The sequence below is a fragment of the Centroberyx gerrardi genome, chromosome 14 (assembly GCF_048128805.1).
Source record: "Centroberyx gerrardi isolate f3 chromosome 14, fCenGer3.hap1.cur.20231027, whole genome shotgun sequence".
NCBI lineage: Eukaryota > Metazoa > Chordata > Actinopteri > Beryciformes > Berycidae > Centroberyx > Centroberyx gerrardi.
In genome coordinates this window covers 21,419,931-21,437,395 of record NC_136010.1, presented here as the reverse complement: position 1 = coordinate 21,437,395, position 17,465 = coordinate 21,419,931, and the positions used below count along the sequence as shown (strand labels likewise).

Sequence of the window (17,465 nt, the reverse complement as noted above, 5' to 3'; positions counted from 1 at the left end):
ATTAAATACCACCCAGCGTAGGCTGTGACTGTGATTCCTGATTGAAAACAACAAGCCAACACAGCCTCTGCTCCTGTCTGTTTTCCCTGGCCTCTGTTCCTTTAATAAACTCATGGTTATCTAGTGTAACAAATGTCTCGCTGCCATCATCAAGTCCAGGCGAGGAGGGAGGAGTTTTTAATGTTCAGTTTGTTCTATGGATCGATGTCTGCTGGCATCGCCTCTCCCCTCGCCTGCACCGTGCGTAATATACTGTACCATTACCAACCGCTTTACGCGCTTCCCTCCGCATATTCTACACCGAAAACTGACTGACGGACTGACTGACACGCGTCGATCAGTCTATGTGGCACTGATGGACAAAAACGGATGGTGAAAGGAGACGATTCGCCCCCCGCTGGAGGAGGAAGAAGAAGAAGAAGAAGAAGGAGAAGAAGAAGGTGAAAGAACAAGCCCCGCGTTAACATCTGTTTCCCCCTCCTGACAACGATTCCTGTATAACTGGATTTTTAGTGAGAGAGACGCTGAACTACTCTGAGACCCAAAATAAAGACTCTCTCTCTCTATGCATGGACTATCTTAGACCGCATACAGATTTCACCTGGGCACAGTAGTGAACTGCGACTCCAAAAAATGCCACGGAGGAAACAGCAGGCGCCCAAACGGGCTGCGGGTAAGGGATTTTTTTTAAAACAATATCCTTTAATATGTGCGTAACATTTGTAGGGTGTATATTTGTATTGTTATTCTACCGGCGTCTAGCATATAACACCGGGTTTCCCCCAAACTTTTTCATGTCAAGGACCTCCGAATAGATACGCATTAGACCACGGACCCCCCATTTAGTGCGATTTTTGTCCCGAGGAACCCCGTCTGAGAAGGTTTTTGTAGTTGGTGATGATTTAGTACGGAGTTATATAACTATATACTGTAGGTGGGGAGGCAGTGGGGAGAGTGAAACCTACAGCGTGATGAAAACAGTCTCCCTTATGCGTTTTCTCGTTGTGTTAACGTCTAGTGAATGAAATAATAGTGGGATTCAACTATTCCTCATTTCACCCGGGACCCTCTGAAAACCCCCTCAAGGACCCCACGAGGGGCCCCGGACCGCACTTTGGGGACCCGCTGCTATAAGAAAGTCAAATGTTAAAACAATGGGGGTGGAAGGAAGTTGCAGCATCACAAGCTGCTTCTCCAAAGCAAAGCTTGTTTTGCGGGTAAATTAAAGTAAATGTGACTTATAATAGGCAAGTCACAGAAGGGAAAACTTTTCATCTAAATCTGGTTTGTAAAAATAATTTTTAAAAAAAGGAACAAACAAGAAAAATAATACCAGATAGAAAAATCTAGTTTAGGGGGTGCAGGTTTGCTTCAATAATCCTAACATTTCACGAGCCATTTATTCATTCATTGATCAAAAAAGTTGAGTTTCCTTTCACAGCAAGCCGAGTTAAAAAAATCCCCCTCGGTGTGTTGGACCCGCATGGAGTAGTGAAGGCTGAAAGATGTGGATCCAGTATCCGAAACAGATGAACTCTGCATGAACTCTTAATATCTTATGGACAAATGGAGAATGGGTTACACTCACACACATGCACTCCATCCATGCTGGCAAGGGTAGTGAGACGCACTCTCTCACGCACACACACACACACACACACACACATTCCCACTCGGATTTAACTTTTTGTGTAGTAGGCTACAGTAGTATAAGCCTCCACAGCATAAAACCCTGTGTAATTCTTCCAGAAAATAGCTGCCTTATGTCCAGTCTACTGTTTGCATGTTAAATACGCATGAAATACAGTTTATTGAGGTAGGGAATATCAATAATATCATCTTCAAGGAGGCCCTCATAAAGTTACAGGCCGACATGACATCTGGAGTAAGTTGTAAACTGGCTGGGCTATTGTATCAGTGTGTGTGTGTGTGTGTGTGTGTGTGTGTGTGTGTGTGTGTACATGTGTGATCATGTAACAGATTTTGCCCTTTTGGAACACTGAGTCTCAGCATTGCCCCACCTCCAACAGATAGCCTTAAGAGCAACAAAATACCCCCCCTAGCCTTATTTTCTGTTTATATTCTCTCCCAGCAACGCTCATCTTCTCCTTAAGAAAATCCCCAAATTCCCAAGGTCACAAAAGCATTACCCCTGACCTTATTTTCGACGGTGTCAGCCACTCGGTTATTTCACATTAATTATACCGCTCCCAAAACAGCGTCTCATTATGATGAAGTTGCTAGATTAAAACTAGATTGATCAAGGGTATTTTAGCGTCTGAGGATGCAATTACTTGGTTGTGGTGTGTTGAGAAGTTATCAGTCTTTATTATGGTTGCGGATGTAGCAACCAGATGGTGATTGTTCTCTGCCAATAATGGCGTCTCTTTATACCCGCTTAAGATACTGAGACCCTTATCTGCCCGACACACTCTCAGTTTACACATACACACGTACGCGCACGTATCCAAGCACAGACACACACACACTCATCGCCATACAGTCGCACACAAAATATTTTTCCCACATTTCAGTCTCCAAAAGCCCCTTTTTCTTAAAAACAATGTCCCCACTATTATTCAGAGAACTTTTGAGAAGATGCCTAAGTGATCCCTTTACACGCTCTCAGCTGCCTCGCCTGTACTCTGGTAAATGTGTCAGCCCTATAGAGAAATAAGCCTTCCAGAAGAGTTTCTTCATTGTTGAGGTAATTGTCTCCTCTTTGACAGGCACATTCATCAGTGGCTTAATGGTCAATCAAAAGTTGGCAGGCAGAGTGTTTTCATTCTTTCCTATCCACTACATTAGGAATACTTAATCAAAATGTCTCCCGGTAATGGCTGTGAAGAGTTCATGACTGACTGATCCGTTGTCTGTGCCGATAGAAAATTAACAGCTCGGCACTGGAGAGATGTGGGCCTGCAGATAAACAAATTGTGCATTAATATTTCATCTTCAAGACCTGGGATGTGCTATCAAGCGGTGGAATATTCCTGGGCTGTGTTGTCATTTTTCTCGCGTTCTTTTTTTTTTCTTCTGTATTCTTGAAGGCTCTTTGCAGCTGTAACTCATTTCACTTGATGACTTTACTGGGGTTACAGAGAGTGACGACAAATTGATTACCTGGCAGAGCAAGAATGGAGCGAAGAGAGACGCAGGCTGACAGTCATGTTATAATAATATGTTTAATGATGTGTGGAGGGGGAACAAGGAGAGAGGAGTATTGAAATAAGACCATGGAAGATGCAAAGGAATAGGTTTCATTTTTTTTTTTTTTGTGGGGCTCTTAAAGATGCAGTATCCTTCTCAGTGGAAATACTGTTTTGCAAGGCATTGTAGAAAAAAAAAAAGAAACGAACATTCCCAGCTCAAGCATTAATTCAGAGGACATTTGGTATCCAGGGTGCTTCTATTCTCCTGTGGGAATTGTATTATTAATAGGCATATTTGTAAACTTGAGACCATAGACACGCAAGTAAAGGCCAGTTATATTTGATTTACTTCCTCTGCATACATTGAGTGTATGGTAATTTAAAATGCCAATTACTCTATGGTACACGATAGGATGCACTAAACCTTCGGGTTTATCACTGAGAAAGCATCACTAAGATAGGGGGATATGAGGCTAGGAATTCCAGTCTGAAACACATGTATCAGGTTTATATATGGTGTAAACGTAAAGCCCTATAAGTGCACGAAATGCATTTTTGAGTGAAGGGGCCCATATGTTATTTTGCGGCTGTGGAAGTATTTCTCTTACCGTTTTTTACAATAGCTCTGTGCCTCAAACCGTTAGCCCAATTTGCTGTTAACAAGATAAATTGGAGAACAGACAAAGGCATTAAGTGTTGCAGTGCCAGCTAGTGACTGACAGCAGCTTGTGGGAATTGGCTAGCTGAAATTCCTCCTAAGTGGTTTGTTCTGGAAACATCCTACGATCAAGGCAGATGTTGTTTATCCAGTTTAGGTAAAAAAGGAAGTCCATTTTGAATGACAAAAGCTTGAAGGAAAATGGCACCAAATACAAGGGTGTCCTATTTTTCATAGCAGATTACCACCCTCTTGTATTATTTTCGATTACCTCACTATCCTTTTGTCTTTACCCTTTTATAACACTTCATTATTTTTTTTCTCGGATTTGCTTCGAGCTGCTTTAACCGTCGTTTTAAATTGAAAACCAACACTCACTGTACCAATTTAAAGAATTTAGGGAGGAATTTGGGATTCGGTGGATGGTAACTTTGAGGCGGTAATGATCATAATTTTTACATTCATGGACCCATTGATTCCAGTGTTTATTATTATCAAAATGACAGATGAAACGCTATTGTAACAGCACAAGTACAATTTATAAACTCCAGTTGTTTTAACTGCTTTTCTGGCTTGGAAATTTGGCTTTTGTAAATGAGTGGTATGCCCATAATCTTGCAGTCAGTCCAAAGCAAAGAAACAATAAATGAAAACAACAAGGCAAAAATCACTCTTGGCGTTGGTTATCACGCGATTGTAGGAGTAAAAATAGTTTCCGCCTGTCATTTTGATGATTTTGATACTTGAATTGTAATACTTTGAATTAAGTTTCCAGCATGTCCGAACATGGGCGTCAATGAAGCACTCTGATGTACTTTCAAGGCTGCAACTGAACACCCATACTGCGCACAGAATACTCACCAGCACCTACTGCATGACAGCTATACGCCTTACATTTCAATTCCTACACACTTATACAAATGTATTAATCATATTCGTTTTTGAGAAATGTTTGCATACGCCACAACTCTCAAAATCCACACAGTGAGAACAGCAGTGTCAAGTTTGTATGAGCACTCGGCCACTGCCTCAGCTCGTCTAACCCAACCTCATTTTTCCAGTTCAAAATTCTGCCCAGAATAAAGTCTATTAGGTTACCAAGTGATGTCATCATCAGTGGGCATTAAATCTCTGTATTTTCCTCTGTATCTCTCTGGGTTGATGTCAACAACGCAAATGTTGCGTTTTGATCATATCCAGCCTTGAAATTTTTGTTGGCTTATGAGCACACCACACCAAATACTTACACTTTGTTGCAATGCTTGCAATTTTCTAACTTGGAAGCGCTCCCCATAGAGATACCCCTTAATAACTTTCTCCTCATCAGCTAGTTTTCACGCTGTATACTCTTACAACAGTGAGAAAGAAAAAAAAGAAAGAAAAAGAAAAAAGTAATATCAGGTGATTTTAGTGTGATCTCATTGCATTTTCCTCTGCATGCCAGTTAGGTGACAGGTGTAGATAGCTAATAGTTTGGGAAGGCTTTTGTTTGTGTGAGAGGCAGACAGGGTGGTGCACTGTCTAGGTGATAAGAACCAAGACTCCTGTGCCCTCCAGCACAGTGATCTCTCTCCTCCGCTCTTCGCTCTCCTGTGTGGAAAAAAAAAAGGCTGTTATGATTGGTCTCAAGGCAAGTGCCTGTGCGGTGTTGCACCTCTCTACAGCAACTGCTCATTCACCTTGCCTTCCCTCTGAGACCTGCACTAGTTTCCAGGCAAATGACACAATTTGATATGCCGTTGGGGTGATTCATGTGGATAATGTTTCCATGTGATCATCACTGCAGAAAAGGGACTATTTCTTGTTATGATTTTTTTTCCTCATTAAGTCTGACAATAACTAGAATATTGGGAGAGTTTATTGCAAGCAGGCTAAAACTCATTATTTCTGCAAGACATCCCAAGTACAAAAGAAATTATGTTACGGTATTTTGTCCAGGTCCCTACAGATATAATGATTTACAGAGCAAAATGGGGAGGAGACTTTATAGCTTGGGTAGTTCATTTATATGGACTTAGAGGATGAAAATGCGAGAGAAGCTTATAGTAATACAGTAACAGTGTGGGCCTGGTATTGATTACATGGAGGAGGCATGGTATATGGAATATGGTTTATGGTAAAATACACTGCACCTCATGTGCGATGCATTTATGTAAGAACATGATAAACATTCCTAGCTTACAACATCTTCTCCAGCTTTTGTCAAGAACGCGTCTTCTCTTTTTCCATCAAGAAGATATAAGTGAGGACATCCATCTTGCAGTTGTTGATCTAAATGTATCGTCAGACAGAGGGTCTACATGTGGGCCATATGGTCAGGAGGTCTTTCAAAACAATCACCGCCGGATCAGGTTACTGCTCGCATGCTTATGAAAGACGTTGCCATATCAGCGAAGCCTAAGTTTAAAAATCATTGTACTCTCTGATTTCAGAGGCGCAGAGCGGCCAAGGGTCACGAGCTGCCTGTATTCAAGAGCACCTTGGATGCTTATTCAAAGCAGTATTTATATAAACCATAAAGGGAGTCATCACAATATAGATTTTTTTTTGGTTCAGCATGTTAAAATTTTATTAAATTTGATTTAACTCGAGTTAAATTCATATCATGTATAGGAGAATGATGCAAAATGTATAGTTAGTTCTTTTAAACCTTGACAGAAACCAAGGAATGAATGTGAAATTTCCCCTGAATATGAGCGCGCCAAAAAATAGAGAAAACATTAATCTTAAGTTATCCGCGGTGTACCTGATTTGCTTCTTATCAAATCCTTAATGAGCTTCAATTAAGATTTATTATGCAAATTAACCCTCAGCAGCTACTGACTGTAGGAGCAGGAGCTATGACAATATTGTGCTAATGGTGTGATCTGTAACAATTACAAAGGTAAACTGCCTTCACACTGCATGCTCCACGAGTCTCAGAGAGGTCAGTCTGCTAAATATGCATTCAGATGTTATGCAGATTTGAAAGATTGTTCATTAAGTCTCTGTTTTTAAATATTTTTTTGTGCTGAGGTATATTTTAGACAGCAGCTTGTGCTACTATAAATACAACTGGGATAGTATCATTGGTTTGGAGAATGTTCATGAGCATGGTTACTGTTTGTAGCTGCAATTTTTTGACTAATAATAATAACAACACACTAATAATTATGACCACTCTAATATGCACCTTCACTCTGAAGCGGATTAGTCAAAGCTGAAGAAAAACGATTAGTAACCTCTAAGAATCACATTTGTTGAGGAAAGAAATACAATTACTGTTATTTTTCTTTAATACAAGACCCAACAAATATTCCTCAAAATATTACTGAAACAAAGGGAGCTAACCAAAGCGAGTCACTCGATCCACCAACTAAACCAAAAGGGGGTTAGAAAGGGGCTCTAAAAACCACTGAGAATTCCCACTGAGAATAGCAGTGCAGCTATAGCAAACAAACCTCAAAATCTAGAATTAGGACTATTCAGTGTGTTGCTGCTTCAGGGACTCAGTGGGCGAACACAGTGAGGTTGTGGCCAGAGGAAGTGCTTTTGGACACCTTACTCTAGCACTGTATGAAGTTGTGAACCTTGCACCTTTTGTAACTTCATTTAGCATGAGGCTGATGGCTTCCCGACAGCTTTATAGCCTACATGTTTTATGAGTCGTCATGCGGTGCAATTACATAGGACCTAATTTGATGAATCAAGTCAATGTTCCACCGGCTCAGTTGACCTTGCTGGCCTACGCTCTCCTTCCTCTCTTCGTAGGTCAAACGGAGGCTTTCACACTTTGTACAATTCAATCACACTGCAGTAGGATAATGCTCGGGCATGCACCTCTCACTGCAACCAATCAAGAATGTGCTGATTTGTAATGAGCAATTTTCAATTTGTTTTAAGCTTAAATGTATCTGGCAAATAATCAGTCAAATTAATCAGTTAATCAACCAGTCAAAGCAAAATGAAACATTTCCAAATTCTCTCATATTGTAGTGCGAGATTTCCTCAACAACTTTTTTCTGACATTTTATAAATCACCAAAGTTTCAAAGGAGCCAACGTGAAGTCCTTTGCAAATTAGCCGAACAGTGTTTTTTGAGATATTGCAGAGGTGTTTAGCAGAAAGTTGGTAACCTGCATTACATTGTAAATGAAATGATTAGCCAGTTAGCATCAGATGGTTTAGCAAATTAAAATTAAACATTCCCTGTAAGAGCTACAGAGAGCATCATTAACAAATGAAACACATGGATGGTTAACAATTGAAATACATAGATTTGGAACGGATATTTACTGTGAATGAATGGGAATTGAATGGGAAGCCAACCAGTGTAGCTAGCTGGCTAATTGTTCCATGTATAGTTAATGCTTTGGCTGTTGTTTGCTGAAACACTGATTTAGGTGGTTTCAACTCCAGATTTCTAATTAGCTCATTAGTAGAGCTTTTAAATAGTGTACGGCTCATTTGATAATTTTGGTGATTTATTTCACAGCAAACGGTAGTTTTAATGTAAAATTGAATGGAAAGTGACAAGAATATAAAGTTAGTTTTTCCAGTGGATCATGCACCGTAAACACATTACTAGGCGCCTGCCACCCTGGGTGGCAGTTCAGCTGTTTTCACTTTACTTAAAGCAAAATGCAGACAGGAATGGTATATGCAGCAAGCCATGATGGACAAATACTGTAGGAGCAGGTTACTATATAATTTAGATTTCATTTTTCATTTACTGTGAAAATATTTGGAATTAATGCTTATTATTATTATTTATAAAAATAACGTTCACATATAGAAACCTGAATATATGGTAGTGGGTTTATTTTTGTAATGATTTATCTATATTTGTTATATAATTACAGTAACAACAAGCATTAACAGAGATGATGAAATGCTTTATTTGAAATTTCCCAGATATTTTTTTTTTTTACAATATATTGAACAACTAGAAATGAACTTCTGTCACAAATGGCTTATAGTATGCATTACCCCCGCATGACTACATGCTGAACAGCAATATTCTTGTTGCTGACTTTATTAGAGAGAAAAAAAATAAGGATGAATGAATGCTCCCTTGAAAAAGATGATTGTAGGTTTAAACCATATAGATAAAACATAAAGATAAAGTTGACAGTTGACATGGAAATAGCAGAAAGAAATAAGTTTGAGAAATTAAGAAATGTTTAAACACAGCAAATAAGCATGTTTAGGTAATGATGAGCATACGGAAATGTTTAAAAAGCCTTACAGACAAGTGTACTGTGTACTTATATTCTGAACCTCAGCATACTGGGGCTCTTTCACTGTAGTCTTACTAAAAAATGCACAGCAGTTGCTTTGTTACAACCCAAATCCTGTACCCAGGCACCTAAGACAGCTATTCTTGTTTTAAAGCCTATTCATTATTGGTGTGCTTTTTATGCCTTGCCTGTTTGCGTCTACAGTATGTGCTGAGCTAGTCTGTTGAAACAGCTTAATTGATACTCATTAAACAGCAGTGACAGCCTAGGTGTCCGTGATGAATGTAGAATAATTCTGTTGTACTTACAACTTGATTAAGGAGAAGCACAAAACATGTCAGTGTTGTAGCCTATGGCTTGGTCTGTAAATACTTACTAGCTACTTAAAATGATTAGCCTGATTGGCCGTGTTACCTACATGTTCTCCAATGCGTTCTTTATTGCAGTTTCGCGTGGCTGTGTTATCTGAAATAAACAACTTCTTAAAGTACAAATGTGGAAAATATTGCAAATTCAAATGAGGATAAACGACAGCATACAGTTTGTTTGGCTTTGATTTTGATAACTTAGAGACTGTAACACCTAACTGCAAACTTTATCTAAAAATGTGAATTATGTTGACTTTCCTCTGTATTTGTTCATCTAGAGCCAGGCATTTCCATACAATAATAAAGTCAATGGATGTCAGCGAGATGAAAAATGTGCATCCTGTATCATTTCAGTTAGAAATTAGAGGCAATTGGAATTGGTTCAAAATTGACTGTCTTTGTAATGAGTGTATGACGAATGGTATAATTTAGGGAAAGAAAATGAATGCCGGGAAACCAAAAATATTATTCTGCAGCATTTTATATGCCATGATATTCCATGAAGATGAACTAATTTCACTAAATACCCCAGAAAATCCACTCATAATATTTTTCTACATCGTCATACAGACGCGTTTCACAAAGTGGAGAGAGGTCATCGGGGCACGCGGCAGTGACTGGAGTTATCATATGTGATCTTATTTAGTCTTTTCTGCGATGGCCTCAGAGAAAACACTACATCAAGTCCTTATCGCTGGCAGATTTCAAGGCCCCGTGTTGCTTCTCACATTGCTGACATCTGATTAAACTAATGCTCCGCGCCATAACTGAAAGCCCTTTTCTCCGTTTTGAGAATACATAAAAGAGGGGAATTTCCAAAGAGGATGGATTTACAACTTTATCCTCACATGATTAATATTACACAGGGAGGTCTTTGTACAGGAAGCGGCATGTCTAATTATGGTCCAACTGTATCTGACTGAAAGCAAACATGATGCCAAAGGATGCCAGTAGGAGCTGCGTTGACGCGTCGTGAATGGCTCATGTGGGTGTAGGGTGATGTCATCGTCACCCAGATTTCAGTGATGCTAAAAAAGCTCACAACCGATCGGGCCACGGCAGAATCCAAGCTTTCCACGCGGCTCCAACTGGCAGCTGGCCTCGCAGAAATGGGATTTAGGTTTAATCGACACCAATACGTCCGCGCATCCCCTTCCATTTTTATGTTTTCAAGGTTACACATGTCGGCGAAACACCTAATGGTCCCGATGACCTCAGTAACGATAACGATGTCCATTTACAGTACTGTAAGAGCAGATGCAGATTCATCACCCTCCCCCCCTGTAGAAGAATTTCAGGGACTGCGTGTCCTCCCACATTTCCCTGTTCATCATATATCTCAGCCCAGACATTCAAGAGGTCGCTCGCCAGGCCGGCCATAAGTCATCCTGTCTATCAAGAGCAGCCTGTGTTTCTCTTCTTGATTTTCAGCTGTTACTTGTAAACCAGAACAGCATTCTTAAGATTAACTGAGTGACAGGGAGGCCTCTAAAAGCAAACTTTAATAGTACAATATGTTACAGTCATATTTTATGGCCTTTAGTGTGCGAGGCCAAGTGTGTGTCTGTGTCTGTGTGTGTGTGTGCGCGGGGATCAACTAAAGGATCTAATAGGCTCGCATTGCACCTCAGGGAGTGTAGAAAATAATGATGTTGTGTTGCACTTTGCTGTTGAATGAATGCTGTTTTTCATTAGGCTGATGATAATACAGGTGCTCAGTGGAAACCAGGCTGGACCTGGACCTGGACCGGGTCCCTCTCACAGTCAAAGTACACATCAAACACGACAAAGCTATTCTTTTCATCCTTCTTTTGTTTTTTTTCCAAAGGTAAATGTTTGCATTATTTTTGATGCATTGAGTAGGTGTTGTTCTTTTAATCACAGGGTCCATTTTAGTGTGTGTGTGTGTGTGTGTGTGTGTGTGCATGCATGCGTGTGTGTCTGTCTTCCTGTCTGCCTGTCTATCTGTCTGTGTGCAGTGAAAAGTCATTGATATAGAACTAACTGTCAAAATAAGTCGTGTTCAATCCAAAACCGTTTAAGTTGTCAAGGACACATTTTCCTCCCTCCCATATCCTGACAAACATTGAGTCAGCAATTGTCTGTTGTATTTTCAGTACCGGTATCTCGTGCTCCCCCCCAGGCCATTTTAAAGTTGTAGAAAGTGGTCATTTTCTCTGTGTCAGTAGGAGGTCAGTGTTGTGGCAGTCAGCAAAGCTATTCAGTCTGGTGAAACAGAGAATATTGGGAACCCTAAAGACATTTTGTCCACTGTCGTCCTCTCTTCCTGTCTGCCCGCCCGTCTGCCTGTCTGTATTCACAGCGTTTCTTCAAATGTCTGGAAAGTCTAGAAACGCATGGAAAATTAATGAGATCATTTCCAGATCTCAAAACTTTTGTTCAGACCCGACTACACATTTTAAGTAGCTGTCAGCCCAGAGTTGGTTAACATGCCGGCCTTGTTGACAGTCATACTGTCCTGCCATTGTAAACACACGATATATTCATCACTGGCTAAAATTTAAAATGCAGTCAAGACATTAAGGTATAAGAACTCTGTGTAATATATGCGTTTGCATGGCTGTCTCTCTCTGTTTGGCCGTTTGTCCTTTTGTCAAAGCTACTTCTTGTTCTCTCCAGCTCTCATTCTGTCTAAACATCTACCTGTCTGTCTGTCTGCATATCTGTGTGTGAGCCCGTCTGTGTGTGAGTGACATGTCCTCCCTGTGCTGTATAGTGTCTCCCTGGTAACTGTCGCCCGTGGCCCATTCATCCCTAAAATGTAACAGAGGTCACACACAGATCATCGCTATTGCCAAGGGCCCTGACATCAACACTGAGTGACCCGTGCAGGACGGCGGTGCAGCGGCCGGTCAGTGATGGATCTGGAAACAGCACGAGTCTAATCCGCTCCGTCATCACTATCATAGAGAGCCTGATTGTTTTCAGTAGTATTCCTGTAGCAACGTTCAGCGAGGCCACAGGCGTTTGATGCAACTATCCCGTCTGCTATTGTGGGTGAGCGCCTATGTAGGAGGAACCTGGTTGGGATGTTAGGGGAAAGGGTGAGAGTGGGGATTATGAAGTGGGCCCACTGCACCTTCATAAGGTTCAACAGTAAGTTCTGCCAGAACCGCCCCCCCCTCCACACCCTGTATCCACACTTAGGCTTACACTTCACAACATCACACACAATCATTTCTAATCTCACTGTCGGTCTCAGCAACAATAGGCTAATGGGGCAGCTGACCTTGCTGGCTGAAACCGAATTGTATCAGCTTACTGACAAAAGACAATTATACCCATTGTATGACTTCCCACTTCTGCTGCCTTGGTTTTGCCATCATATCAAGGCTGAAAGATACTGACAAAAAGTCTAATTGTGATTATTTGACAGAAGATTGCAATTGCGATTTAAACTGCGATTCATGTCATCAAGTTTTTCTTGTCAAATTTTTTTAGAACTTTTAAATTGTTTAAAAAAAAGTGAATTTGTTTAAAAAAAAAATAGATGTCAGATTGAGTATGATGAAAGGTTTTCACCAATACTGTACTTGATTCAAGGACTAAAGTCCTCTATAACCTCTCTATAAGTCCTCTCTTTTTTAGAAATTCATTTTGGATGCAACTCTCTCTTAAGCAGTTTATTGCAGCCTCTGCAATTTGGTAATTCTAGAGGTTCATATTGCGATTTTGTTTTTTTTTCGATGAATTGTTCAGCTCTACATCATATGTTACAACTCCGGTCTTAGCCATGAGATACATTTCCATACTTTGTAGAGCGGTGTCCTTTCCTTTCAGCCAGAGCCACCACTCTTTTCAACTACTTGAAAAGCCGCCTTTGAGGCCCGCCGTAATCCCCAACCATGAATCCCCAACTCCCTGAGTAAACCAGTCGTGGATGTGGTAAATCCGTTGCACCCAGCTTCCAGAGGGCGTATACCCTGGCTTCCCAGCCGCACTGCTCAGCCAAGGCTGCTAGCTCAGTGTATCTAACCTTCTTCCTTTCATATGACTCATGTGCCACATCTTCCTATGCCACAGTGAGGCAAACTGCACCCCGTCGCTGCCGCACTACTACTGGTAGAGAGTGATAACAGCATGTATCCCTTTACTCCCAGACCTCTTAAGTCAAACAGAGGGTGGCTTAGTAACAAGGATTGGTTCAGTTTCTACAAGGGGACTTTTTGACTGTCCTGTTGAAACATGAGCCTCGATGCCAGGTGGCACATGGACGACATGGACACATTCATCTCTCTCTTACTTAGAGCTTATCCACCTGGTTTAGGAATATATTTTATTTGCTTCACCAATGTGAATTTCATTATAAAATGCAATTTCATTCATTCATTTCATTCATTTTTCTGTCACCTCTTCACCTGTTTTCCCCATTTCTGTTTGTTACAACAGAAAAGAGAGGGTTTCTGTGTGCACATGCATGTCTGTGTATGTGTGTGTGCCCATGCAAATGTTTGTGGTTTCTGTGTGGACATTCAGTGTGTGTGTGTGTGTGTGTGTGTGTGTGTGTGTGTGTTTGTATATGTGTCAGTGCCTTTATGTTTGCATGTGTTTCCTACATGCTCCATGGCAGCCCTCCCACCCTGGCAGCGACCCAACTGAAAAGTTCCGGTACTGTCCAGACGCATCCTTTAGGGACCTCATCAGCCCCTGAATTTCCTTCCCCTCACGCCTGAGGGCATCCATATTCATTTCCTCCTCTGATTTGGGGAAAATGATGAAAGGCTGGCTTTTTTCCCATCTCTTATTTCCTGCCAAGGTTGCCTGCATTTCAATGCAACGTAAATCTGCAAAGACCTGCAAACGCGTTCCCATTTGGACATGACCAGTTCCACATTATTAGTATCATGCCATGTCAGAAAAGAGAGGCCCAGGGTCATTATTATAATAATACAGCAGGTTAGCGACAGAAACCTTGTATGGGTCACTGCGCAGTATGTTAAACCTTTAGTCATAAAATTGACTTATTTTGAAGTGACTCAAGGTTCTCTATTCTGTTTTGTTTACCTTAGTCTTGTCTCTTCAGAGAAGTCTGCTTCTCATCATAAACTGAAAAAAAAAAAAAAATCTCATCCACTCTGAAGTTATGAGGGCTTGATGATATCATGGAGATAACTGCATTGGTTTGAAATAAGCCTGTGATTAAACTGGTGGGTGGGTATTTACTCTTACCGGAGACGGGAAATGAATGTTAATGAAAATAACAGTCACATACAGTAATAACCCAACTCTGTAATTATTGGCATACTTTGATGATGCCATATATACTTAATGCACATGCACCTACTTAACTAAACCTCAGGTAGACTATTAGCTCCGTTAGCAGAATCCTACCCCCCTCTACGCACAACACCACACAGGGCGGGGCGGGCCGGCCCAATGAAGCAGCAGGCTTTCAGTTGCCGAGACAACCCTAAACACACATGTACACAAAGGGAGGGCCCCGCTGCGAGAGAGGATCATCTCCACCTCTGGTTGGATAAGGAGCGGTCTCGCTCCAGTCACTGGAATGCACTCCTGCCCTACAGGCGTATTGAGCAGAGTGTGTATGCGGTTTGCAAGCATCCCACATTGATCATTATTCATGACGCACAATTTGTATGGAGGTTTATGCTCACCCTACCTAGAACTTATTGTTTGGGGCTTTATTCAGTGTAACAGATTTATTTCTTTTTTCTTTTTTTCTTGGTGTTTAGCATGGAAGCGCAAAAGCAGTTACTGCAAATCTGACTACTTTTTCCTTGAAATAAGCAGCGTGATTCATTGTTACCAATCACAGATTGCAGTAACAAAGGCGAGATTCATAGCAAGCATGGAAATTCAGTCGATTGCAAAATAGTAATGACTCAAGGTTACTGATCCCTCTGGATTGGAATGATAAAACAGTCCGGATGTCCTGATGTGGACAGAATAATCTCTATTGACGGTTTGGACTTCTTTACATCAGATAAACTTTCTTCCCTATTTGTCTTTTCGAGTGCTGTTTGCAAGTCTATGTGACAGCTCGCTCTCAAATATACAATATGACACTTGATAGTTTTTGCCAATGGATTTATGGAGCTTAGAAGTTAGGCTATATTGTTGGGCTCCGAATCTGGGCCACATATGATAACATAATTATCCTTCTGTACAATAAGTGTGTAACTGCTCATGCAACTGTCTGCCATCCAAGGCCTGCAAGATGCAAAATAGCTTGTGGCTGTGGGTGTCTGATAGGCCATAGTTTCTTTTGTAGTGCAGCTTTAACTCTACGCAGAGAGTGTGTGGGCATGTATCACTCTGACCCATACACTCTTTCCCTGCTAACCTGCCTCACCGGAGCAAAGCAGTGTGTGTGTGTGCAGCAGCCTATGTGTCTCTCATCCACAGGGGCAGGATATATTTTGGCAGCAATGATGTCATCTCTGCATTTAAATAATGCAATATTCTTCATAGTCATAGTCCAAAAATTAATATAATTACCTGTAGAGACTTGGCTTTCTTCAGAATTTCCCACAATTATCCAGTGCTGTTGCTAAACTATTACCCCACAATTTAGCTTGAAAATTTTTGATAGACAATTTCAAGTCACTCAAGTAACTCCTGATGTTGCTATTTCTGCTGTACTACGCATTATGATTCACATGCACAGTTCATAAAATTCTAATTCTGGCCACACAGGTTGAGTCATATTGGTCTCATATGTGTAGGAGCCTCAGTATTAGGCCATTGGTACATCTGGAAAATACAGATTTTTAAGAGGGTGAGTAAAACTTAAGCATATAGCTTACGGGACACAATTCAGCTAATTGTAAACAGCTGCAAGTGATATCACCCTTTGCACCATAGACATACAATGGGGAAAAAAAATCCACTGAAAAGCCTGGTATCAAGATTTAAAGGAACACTTAAAAATCCAACCTGACCTATTTGAGGAGAAATATTAGGTTCTGCTTCTTTTCTTTTTTTTTGTTGATATACAATTTGCACTTGTTACTCTGTCTCCAGGTAACAAATGCTATTCTGAACAGTCATGTATTTTTACTGCAACATCCTGCAGGCAAAACCCCCACTGAAAAGCCCATTAGAAGTAAATGAATGTCAAATTCTGCTAATTGTTTGCATATGACAAAAATCTAACATGGTTAATTGCAGATAAGAGGCAGGGTGAAATGTTTTTGAACCAAAGATGGTGCAAAATGATGCTAAAAAAAAATCCTTAGAATTGTATTAAGGGTACAATAGAGATAAAGCTCCAATTTCTAGCTAATCCATTAACATATTGCAAGTTTGCATTTAAAAACTATAAAAGGTTTGTCTGTATGTGTGATGTTTGTCAGCACTGGATCAGAATAGTTAGATTTAGGTGGGTTAAGAAAGCACAAAGTTATTCCTTCCTCAAGCCAAAGTCTAAATGTCTATTACATCAAGAATCTACATATATATACTGAAAATTCATACAGACAAATAAAAATCAAAGTTTATAATTGGCAATAGTGTTGTCTTGGAATCCTTAAGCACTCAATATGTCATGAATGTAACACCAAGGCATGCAATTGTGTATGTTCAAAGTTTGTTTTTGCACCTAATATAGTGTATTAGGTTGGTGTTTGTGGTGACACGTAGTTGTACAGCGTCCAGTATTAGCCAGTAGTGAGACTGGGCACCATCTTGTGTCCTGAGCTATAGCAGCAGGCTGTTCCATGGCAGCAGCCTGGCTGCCTGTAGTAGAGGCAGGCGCTGGGCCAGGCTATCTCAGATTTGGGTCTGTGAGTTATTGACCCTCTTTGATAAACCCCTCTGAATGACACTGGCATAATTCAGCCTAAAAGTTTGCACTGTCACCGGGATGAGCTAACTGTCTTCGGTGAATATATGGGTGCAATTTTCGAAATAGGTTTATAGCAATTCTTGGGAGAGGAGGGCGAGATAGTGATATTACTGACTTTATCACTGCAGCTGAACACCATCTAGCACCTCTCCCCTCTGTATCTCTCTATTCCTCCACTGTAGAGTGCAGTGAAGGATCACACAGCCCATACATTCTAGGTATCGTTAAAGAGAAAAGCAT

The 17,465-nt window shown here is 40.7% G+C and overlaps 1 protein-coding gene across 1 annotated transcript in view; it reads left to right on the top strand.

Moving 5' to 3' along the window:
• The first annotated feature begins 211 nt into the window (after nucleotides 1-211).
• tshz2 (teashirt zinc finger homeobox 2) overlaps nucleotides 212-17,465 on the top strand; it is a 39,061-nt gene continuing 21,807 nt past the window's right edge. The window contains exon 1 of the mRNA XM_071915209.2: nucleotides 212-673. Coding sequence (XP_071771310.1) covers nucleotides 634-673 — 40 coding nt within the window. The 5' untranslated portion in view covers nucleotides 212-633. The remainder of the gene's footprint in view (nucleotides 674-17,465) is intronic.